Here is a 10,232-nt window from a genome sequence, read left to right as displayed (position 1 = left end):
AGCTTTCTGGGGCAAACTTTCTTGGCTTGCGGTTGTTCATCACACTGTCTCTTCCTATCGGCAAGACGCTTCGAATGCGAACTAACCGTATGAAATTGAAATCTCGATGTCGCTTTCCTTAAAATGCAATGAACAGATTCTTGGATTGCCGAGTGTCTTGAATTTTTTATCCGCTCGCTTACAGAAAACCTCCCACTTCTTACGCTCATTGGGCCTTGTAGGAAAGCAAAAATAACTGAGATCAGGTCGTTTCGCTGAACGTTGAGACAGCAGATTACGTGCAAATCCCGTGGGTATGGCCCAGGGGTATTTTGCCAAAAACGAAAAAGCGCTCTAATGCCCCGCGTGCGGGGCATGCCTTTGCTACAAATCCCCTGCTAAGCCCGTGGGTTGCCCTTGGGTTGCCCGGGGGTCGACCCCTCGGGATGGCCGCTGATACCCGCATTAGATCATAGATAAGACAACACACATGTAAAAACCAATGTAAAGTTTATTGTTATACAAATGGATACAATAAAAATGAAAAATGTTATGACTGATTCTGTTGGGAATGGTAGCTAACCATGTACAATTCTCTAGATGTGGTGGTACCTCTTGATAGGGGACAAAATTGAAACAATTAATGTTCATGACATTATAAACGTAATTGACATTCATAAAAAAATCAAAATGGTTTAAAAGGACCAAAATTTCATTCTCGGGATCTTGAATTTGTAGTAATCCATAAAGGGATACTTATTCTGAAAAAGTTGAAAGCGTCACAAAAAGGATGATTGAGGAATACAATCAAGAAAAAATGTATGACCTTATGAGTTTCTCTGTGGTAATTGGTGGTTAACCATATATAATCCCCTTACATAGGTGGCGCTACATCTTCTTCATCATACTCGACGAAACCAAAACTTATTAAGGGTATAATATTATAAATATTGGTGACAATCATAAAAAACCTACACTGATTAAAAAGGACACAGATTTCATCTTGGATATCATACCACCATAATAATGATTTAAATGTTTAAAAAAAATCCACAATGTCCTCCAATGGAAATTCAGTCTAAAAATAAATTGTATAAAAATTAATTTCATGGTCATTGCTTGACCACATAATGGCTAACCATTCATATGGGTATAACTCTCCTTGCATATCATGAAAACAATCTAAAAATTGTCTTCTGTTATATAGTGAAACTACACGATTCAAAAAATCTACATCTTGAAATTGTATAGCTATATTGATACCGTCTACCCTTAAAACCATTTTTAAATTACTAAAGAACAAATAGATGGCATCTCTGTCTGCATAGTTTTGATGTATCTAAGAAAGAGAAAAACACCATATAAATGAATATGAAAAAGCTGGCCAAAAAAGTAGGTTCGAAGGTGGTAGCTATAAAACAGAAAATAAACGAACTGGCATAAATAAATTGCTATGACAATACACTTGGTCTAAGCGCCTTGTTTTCAAGACACCTGCGTTTATTCCTAATCTGTGTCTAATGATTCTGTTTTCTGAGAGAACATCAAAAAGAAATTGATAAAGTGTCAGGAGATTGATCATGGGCTTGAAAAAAACTCGTTTGAAATTCCCTACAAAAAGATATTTGAATTACATAATATTCCATTCTACATCTTCTAATGATTAAAGCTTGAGAAAGACTTAAGATTGAATCTTGAAAATAACCTCTATCTGTCATATAGAGTGCACATAAAGTTGACATATAATTATGGGAACTGATCTGAAAACATAAAAAAGATCCCTAATTAAAAAAATCTAAATATAAAAAAACACACATTCTAAGGACCAAACATAATCATGAGGGATTAATTCCTCTGGTCTTGTGTAAGGGAAAAAAAATTAAATGACACACTCCCGCAGGAAAGAACAAAATTAAGAAATTGATAAAACTACGATACACTACATTACACAAAATACCATGAGTTGGAAAAGAATGGTAAGGAGACAGACATAATCTGCGAAAATTAGGTGGTAAATACGATACGACCATTCTCATAAATCTTAAAAGTTGACAACAAAGTAATGTTAACAAATCCTCAAAATCAGGAATTGTAACTTGAAAATCCCAATGTACATCAGATTGTTGTCTCCAAATCTAAAAATTAAAAAACAAAGCAAGGCCAGGTTACTGGGTACCAGACTCTCAAATTTTAGCCTGTAACTGTCGCAAAGCTGAATTCAAGGGAAGTGATACCAAACACTACTGCCAAGCCAGTGGTATGGGTGTCTATAGCAACTGTTCAGGAAGTAGGAGACCCGTGGCTTCAAGAGGTTGGGATCACCCGGTCTGAGTCTGTGACCAGTGTCCTGCTAAAAAAGGACAGCTTTAGGGTCAATGTGTATGTTATTCAGTGAGAAGTGGGCCATAAGAAACTCTTAGCTTATTGGCCCTTCATGATCAAGTTTTAAAACAGCAACCTCACAAGTTTACATGAAAATTACTACTTCATGGCCTTGCATGGAGATAGAGAGCATCATGAATGGCTGTGAAATAAAGTCTGATAAGTCTATTGCACACTATGCATGAGGTCTTTTAAACCAAAGCTGAAGTCATTTGAAGGCTTTCCACTCAAGAGACATAAAAACCAACACTAAGGCTATCACAGGGGCTTGTCATACCAAAAGATAATAACACAGAGGCAATGGAATCTGAAATTGAAAACATGCAGACTGTCTGATATGCAGGAAAATGCTACCCACCAAGTCTTAATTGGTTTTAGGCTATGGCATTTAATTGATTGAGAGGGTGTAGAGTTTTCTAGACCATTCATTAAGTGAAGTAAAGCAAAACCAGTGCAATTGTGGTTTAATTTGGACACTCAATTGCTCTCTTAAGAGAGACAAAATGAGTAATTTCTCCTCACAAAAACAATACATCTATAAGCCAAAAGGTAATGAGAGTAAAGAAAATGATCAACCTCATGATAAAGAGAAAATTGATTTACTACCACCTTCTCAAAATTCACATTGAAAGAACTGTATAACAAATGGTAAGGAGAGTTTACACCGTGATTGATCCAGGGGGTGAAAGGGTTTCTCGATGTTAGTTTGGTACATAGGACCTAGTAGGTACTTTGGACCTTTTGAAATTGCTAATCCTGAAAGTGGGAAAAGGCTATCTGCTAATTTAAGTGTACCATAGTTATAATTATACTTTAAAGAAAATAATAATGCAACAGGTGTGTGAGATATAATAAGTCAAAATAAATAAATCAAAGATTTCTCCCCTTGTAAAAAGGTTAAGTACAGTTTGTTTTCCCTGTTGTATTAAGCATTTTTTCCAAGTATACCAGTATTATCATATTTTTATTTCTAATAAGCAGTTTTCCTGTGTTAAGATCTAATTTTTTTAGATAAAATTTATGATAACACATTTTTCAGGCTGTTCTGTGATAAACTTTCTTTAGGATTTTTCTCTAGTTTCCAGGCTTTTTCCATTTATATGTATTAAACAACCCACAAAAACAGTAATTTAGCCCATTAGATTTGCCCATTTGTCCATTTGTGTAACATCTTCCTTGGAATTCAGCTGGTTTGATTTTGTATGCCAAAAGGTGGGGCTGAAATGAGTCCAAATTTGTAAACAATTGAAAATGTTGAGTTTATACACAGTTATGACTGCTCTCAGGAAAAAACCCTGCTGAAAAATTGAAATCATGTGAAAAGTAGCATCAGTGCATAAGTCATAGGGCTGTTCCTGCCAGAGCTTATCCAGATTTTATTGGCTTAGATCAACAAAGATTTTTCCCCAAACTTGCCTCTGACCCCTATTGGGTGGGATGCTAATCTATTGCAGGGTAACTTTTTACACTTAAAATCAGTATTCATATTCTCCATACTGTTCTCCATATGTTTTCTAGGGTGCTGACAAGGAGAATTTGTTTAACTATTGAGAGCTTCAGGTGGTGATCATTTCCTATGATTTGGGTGGTCTTGAGAAGTTAGATGCCAGTCATTCTTAGGGATTAAAGGGTTACGCCTTGCCTGCCATACACAATGGTATACTTTCTAATTAAAGGGAGTGATGCTAAAAGCCAAAACAAAAGAAATTACAATGGCCAGTCAGAACAGAAAAAAATTGCATTGAGGCAAAGAGAGTCCAAAGCTTAAACAAGCAAACTTCTGAGGGGGGGGGGGGGCTGAAATAGGTGATTACTCACTAGTTGGGAAGGAATTTAGTTTTGCATGTGATTGGTTTAGAGAGCAATGCAAGTTCTTTAGCAAAAAAATGTAATCCTAAAAAACTACTTGCGATTACCATTCAGCTTAAAATTGCTCTGGATTTCATACTCACAGTGTCACTGTCAGTGATTTTTATAACTCTCTTAAATCAAAGTCAAACTCCAGGTAACTTGAGCAATAAACAAGAGTAATTATAAAGCACCAGTGAATCATCTTCATCAATAGCTTTACAAGGATCACTACAAGCTGTTCTGTAAGAGTCCATGAACTTTAGTGCTTCATCCTCTCTATGCAACTCCTCCAAACAAGCTACCAAGACATAATATGCAAATATCAGGGCTGGAGCTTCAATAGTGTCATTTTGCTGAATATGGTGACCGAGGTTACCATCCAATGTAATCTCCTCACTTTGACCATAACCAAGGTATTTCAACACTTTAGAGGTCTTACTACAAGTTATACCTTGCTTTGCAGCCTCTATAGCTTCATCAAAACGATCATTTCTGTATAAAAACATGCTAAGCTCTACGTAGTGAGAAGCATTGGTTGGCTGCAACTCCACTGATTTTTTCAGCATCATCTCGGCATGGTTTAGAAGCTCTCCATTAGGTTCAGTAACATCATCTTCATATGCTTGTACATGGTAGAAACATCCAGCATTGTGGAATAGACTGGCAGGAAGATCAATACCGTTGGTGGCCTTTGTCAGTGTTGCAATTACCTCTTGATCTGAAAATCCCAGGCTCCTCATGGAAATCAAGCGGCAGGCAGCTGCTTCTGCATCACCATCACCATGGCGTCTTTGGCATTGTACTATTGAATCACACAGTAATTCATAGGCATTTGTTTGCTTTCCAGTCCCTTTCAAAATTTGAACAACACACTCAATGTACTCTATCCCTTTCTGCGCTGTTTTGGGATTTTCCATCAACATTAAGCCAAGATTGTAGAGGTGGTATTTAAGAAAATCATTCAAAACATTCTTATCTGGGGAGCTGTGGAATTCCTTTAAAAGTGCAATGAGAGTGCTGTATCCATACTTCTTGGGTGCCTGACTATAAATTGACTCAATGCATTTTGTAAGTTTAGGGGAGTTTGCTAGAGCTAAGACAGGCTTCTGCATGATTTGTGTCAACTCCTTGGAAATGATTGCACAAGATTCTTTGGAAATTTCTTGAAGATGATTTCTCTGTATGACAAAGTAATTGGGCAACATGTAACTCTGTAGACATTTTGTAAGCCTTTCAATTACTCCGAGCACACAGTGGCCAAGGTTTGAATTGTTCCAGATGTCTGGGTCTGCCTCCTCTAAGAACCAGAAGAAGGCACATTTAACCCAGTAGGAAGGTATACCTTCACAATGGAGATCTTTCACGAGACCTTTTACAACCAGATAGCACTTCCTCTGCACTGAATTCAGATTCTGTGCCAGAACTGTTTCAGCAAAAGAAAATGACAACCTCCATTCCAGATGGGAAGCGCTGCTGTCTCCAGACCCTTTTGCGACCACGGCATAACCTTGATGGAGAATCATCTGCACGACTTCTGGTTGTGGCCAGTTCCGTTTTCTCTTCGCCCATTCATCAGCAACAGAAGGCCAATTAGGACAACGGAAAGCAAAGACAAGATCCATACTATCCATGCGGATGCCGGATTCCTGAATCAAATGCTCTGTGACTAACAAGGAAGGTCCAGCTGCTTTTGCAACTTCTTGAACTTGGTTCAAGTTCTTCCGAAATACGTCGCAAAATTTAGAGCTTGATACGTAAACACAGTCCCCTTCACTTTCTAAAACGTCATCGGGTAAACTCCACCGGCAAGCAGTATTAACACGGAGTTTTACATACCTTGGTTCTTTTGCATTCTCAATAAAAGCAACAACATCGCTAATTGATTCATCTGCACTGTTTTCTTCCTCATCAGACTCAGTAATTTCCTTGATTATAGCTAGTTGTGGCAGGAACATCACATCAAGATCTGTTCCATATCGATATCGAACGCTACTTCCTTCGTTTTCCTCGGCCACTTCCAGCCTTAGTAAATACAGTCTTTCCGCTAAACTTCCACTGCGCTCAATAATAAAATTGGTTTCCCAAGGAAGTATTTTTCGAAGAGCATCCACAATTGATTCAAATTCAAACCGTCCAAACTTTGGACTATGCCAATCTGAGAAAGTTACCAGGTGGCATAGAAGGCCGAAATGATCGGGTTCGAATTTAGTCGCCATTGATCACCGTCTTTGACTCAGGATAACTTTGAAAGTCTTCTCACCCATGTTGAAAGGTTGTTACAAATTCTCAAAGTCTTCTCACGTCATTTAAGCTACCTCTTGCCCCCTTCATGTAGCCATGTCCACTGAAGTAATGTGATACAGTGGCCAATCATATCTTGCAATCTATCGAGCTACAAGCGGCTTGGGACTGGTTAAAGACGCTGTTGTGGTAGCTATCTTTAAAATAATGAACGGGGGAACGGGGGAACGGGGGAACGGGGGAACGGGGGAACGGGGGAACGGGGGAACGGGGGAACGGGGGAACGGGGGAACGGGGGAACGGGAGAACGGGGGAACGGGGGAACGGAAGAATGGAGGAACGGAGGAAAGGAGGAACGGAGGAAAGGAGGAAAGGAGGAATGGGGAACGGAAGAATGGGGGAACGGAAGAATAGGGGAACGGAAGAATGGGGGAACGGAAGAATGGGGAACGGAAGAATGGGAGAATGGGGGAATGGAGTAATGTGGGAATGGGGGAATGGGAGAATGGGGGAATGGGGGTATGGGAGAATGGGAGAATGGAGGAATGGGGGAATGGAGGAATGGGGGAATGGGAGAATGGGGGAATGGGGGAATGGGAGAATGGGGGAATGGAGGAATGGAGGAATGGACGAATGGGGAAATGGAGGAATGGAGGAATGGGGGAATGGAGGAATGGGGGAACGGAGGAATGGGGGAACGGAGGAATGGGGGAATGGAGGAATGGGGGAATGGAGGAATGGGGGAATGGAGGAATGGGAGAATGGGGGAATGGGAGAATGGGGGAATGGGAGAATGGGAGAATGGGGGAATGGGAGAATGGGAGAATGGGGGAATGTGGAGTGGGAGAATGGGGGAATGGGGAGTGGGAGAATGGGGGAGTAGGAGAATGGGAGAATGGGGGAATGGGAGAATGGGAGAATGGGGGGAAGGGGGAATGGGGGAATGGGGGATTGGGGGAATGGGAAAATGGAGGAATGGGGAATCGTTAAAAGCGGGAATGGGGGATTGGGGGAATGGGGGATTGGGGGAATGGGAAAATGGAGGAATGGGGAATCGTTAAAAGCGGGAATCTTTAAAACGGGGAATCTTTAAAAGCGGGGGGCTTTAAACGAGGAATCTTTAAAAGCGGGAATCTTTAAAAAAACGTAACAATTTCTCTTTGGCGGACAGTAGTGGCACTCGATTATAATTCTTTTATTGGCCTTATTGGATACTTTAATCTACATCGTTTTCCGGTATGATCTTCAGGCTTCAAAATAATAGCGGCTGCCGGCGGCAGCTGGAACTTTCAGCACACTTGCCGTTAATTTTTCACCAAAGAAATAGAATTTTATAGACAATATTATACTTATTAATCGTCCAACTGAAGTTAAAGTCGCTGTCATGTTATGACGAACATTTCGTATCAGACAATAGAGTAACCAAGAAATGTTTTAAAAGCTTTTTGGAAACGTACACGAGTACAAAGTTTCGAAATTTGAAGCGTGCTACAGGGAGTATTTTTGAAGATTTAGATATATGAAAATTCACATATTTGCACTGCGGTGGAAAGATGAAATTAAAAGATCCTCGCAGCTAAGAACACTACTGAAACTAGTAGTTGTAAGTAGGACCTGAAAAAAATTTCAGGCCCGTACGGGATTTGAACCCATGACCTCTGCGATACCGGTGCAGCGCTCTACCAATTGAGCTAACAAGCCAACTGGGAGCTGGTCAATGAATTGGGTACAAATAAACATCCGAGTGAATGAAGATTTAGATATATGAAAATTCACATATTTGCACTGCGGTGGAAAGATGAAATTTTTTTCAGGTCCTACTTACAACTACTAGTTTCAGTAGTGTTCTTAGCTGCGAGGATCTTTTAATTTCATCTTTCCACCGCAGTGCAAATATGTGAATTTTCATATATCTAAATCTTCATTCACTCGGATGTTTATTTGTACCCAATTCATTGACCAGCTCCCAGTTGGCTTGTTAGCTCAATTGGTAGAGCGCTGCACCGGTATCGCAGAGGTCATGGGTTCAAATCCCGTACGGGCCTGAAATTTTTTTCAGGTCCTACTTACAACTACTAGTTTCAGTAGTGTTCTTAGCTGCGGGGAGTATTTTTGTTTAGAGCATTCAGCTTTCTACGTATTCGTTCAAGCGTGAAACATGCAAGTTTGTGTAGACACCGTCACATTACCGTATTTATGTTTCTGCACGTACATACTACCCTTAATTAAGATTTATTTTCCGCCGAATCCTGTTTAATGTCGTTTGTATAGCCCTCTCACGCGTTCAAATTAAAGTCGGTGCTTGACAGTACGGATTTTCTATGACTGTTAATGAAGAAGCGCGACAGTTTGTTTAGACAAAGTTGTATATTTCGCACTTGAACAAACAGCGAAAAATTGAGCTGTTCACCACGCTATGTTATTAGAAAGGGAATTGCCGCAACGAAACATGTTGATCAAAATAAAGATTCTAATGCTGAAATTATTACTGGGATACCTGTGGTAGCCCAATCATAAAATGCCTTTGTTTTTTTGTCGTCTTTTTTTTTCCACCGCCAAGAAATGGAAAAATTGCGCAATGGTACCCAGTGGTCATTGGGCCCTCAGCACCATGACAACTAACTGTGATCCAATGAGGTGTTCACATGCTGATCACGCGTGTTATCTTGATGATGATTGACGTTGTCATGCACGGACAGGGCCGGGTCACATGACGAACCACGAGATTTTTGCTTATAAAACTCTTTGGCCAGTTATTTTGTATTTTAACGTGATTGGATTACAATCACCTGGAGCATTATGGCGCTAACGCTCAAAATGCTTACAGACAGTCTTACACAAGTCTTATTGTTCGTGGCCAATCCACACTAAAAGATGTAATTGAGCGGTAATTTTGGAACGGATTGAGTCGCCAACGCTTGAAAGCCATGAAAGATTTGAATGCCTTGTATGCCTTGTATGCCTTGTCATGTATGCCAAATATGCCAATGTCTTAGTTGAAAAACGTACACTTGTTGTAAAAAGCAAAATCTGAAATCTGAAACCAAACTTCATATACTCTATGCAATCTATTGAACAACACTACTACCGTGAGACTGAAGAACAAAACTCTAATAGATGCAAACTGCTCGTGAAGAAAGACGCCATGTTGGATTCACTTGATGCCAGGGAACGTAGCTACGATAACAGTGCGAATAGTATTAATTTCACGATCAGAAAGGTGAATCTTATGTTTCTTTTCATTGTAGTTGTATGGATATTTTTTTTTAAAATAAATACATGATCCAAAATCCTGTGTTTTTTGTGTATAATGTTATTATACACCCGTTATTGTGGTTGTCTTTGAGCAAAAGTACTTATCAAAGCGGGTCAGGATAAGTGGAAAATTTGACCTGTATTTTCCCGTATCGGCTAGATTGTTTTTAGCATGGGCTAATTGTGCATCAAACTCCGTTGTTCCATCCATATTTTAAAATTTATTGACTGCCGGGTGGAACGGTATGACAAATGGCAATAAACTTTCGTGACCTTTTGGCGTTTGTGTTTGTGCAAGAGCTGACTGTCTGGAGGCAAAGTTGACCCCCTACAATGACCTTCCTGTTGTGTTTTCTGGGTACCCTCCTGCTTTGGGGCGTTGTTTGAATTTCAAAAGCCTCTCATCAAATGTCTCCTACGAAGAATTAGTTCCAAACAATCTTATTGCTTCACCTTTGATGAAACCATATTTTACGCCTGGTGGAGGGGCAAGAGGCGAAGTGCGTAAATTGGAAGGTCTCGGT

The 10,232-nt window shown here is 39.8% G+C and overlaps 2 protein-coding genes across 2 annotated transcripts; one reads left to right on the top strand and one right to left on the bottom strand.

The window, feature by feature from the left end:
* Nucleotides 1–551: 551 nt before the first annotated feature.
* Nucleotides 552–6,603, bottom strand: LOC131799614 (uncharacterized). The gene has a single exon (XM_059117319.2). It carries the CDS (start codon nt 6,426–6,428, stop codon nt 4,356–4,358), a length of 2,073 nt encoding a protein of 690 aa, XP_058973302.2. The 5' UTR covers nt 6,429–6,603; the 3' UTR covers nt 552–4,355.
* A 276-nt stretch (nt 6,604–6,879) lies between these two features.
* Nucleotides 6,880–7,443, top strand: LOC136279221 (S-antigen protein-like). The gene has a single exon (XM_066162818.1). The coding sequence runs from the start codon at nt 6,880–6,882 to the stop codon at nt 7,441–7,443; it is 564 nt and encodes a 187-aa protein (XP_066018915.1).
* The last annotated feature ends 2,789 nt before the right edge of the window (nt 7,444–10,232 follow it).

Source organism: Pocillopora verrucosa, chromosome 2 (assembly GCF_036669915.1).
Source record: "Pocillopora verrucosa isolate sample1 chromosome 2, ASM3666991v2, whole genome shotgun sequence".
In the NCBI taxonomy this organism is placed as follows: Eukaryota; Metazoa; Cnidaria; class Anthozoa; order Scleractinia; family Pocilloporidae; genus Pocillopora; species Pocillopora verrucosa.
Note: the sequence above shows the minus strand (reverse complement) of the source record. Positions and strands in the feature narration are given on the sequence as shown.

Excerpts from the sequence above, each read along its gene's own strand:
- LOC131799614 (XM_059117319.2), bottom strand. The coding sequence starts at position 6,428 with ATGGCGACTAAATTCGAACCCGATCATTTCGGCCTTCTATGCCACCTG.
- LOC136279221 (XM_066162818.1), top strand. The coding sequence starts at position 6,880 with ATGGGGGAACGGAAGAATGGGGAACGGAAGAATGGGAGAATGGGGGAA.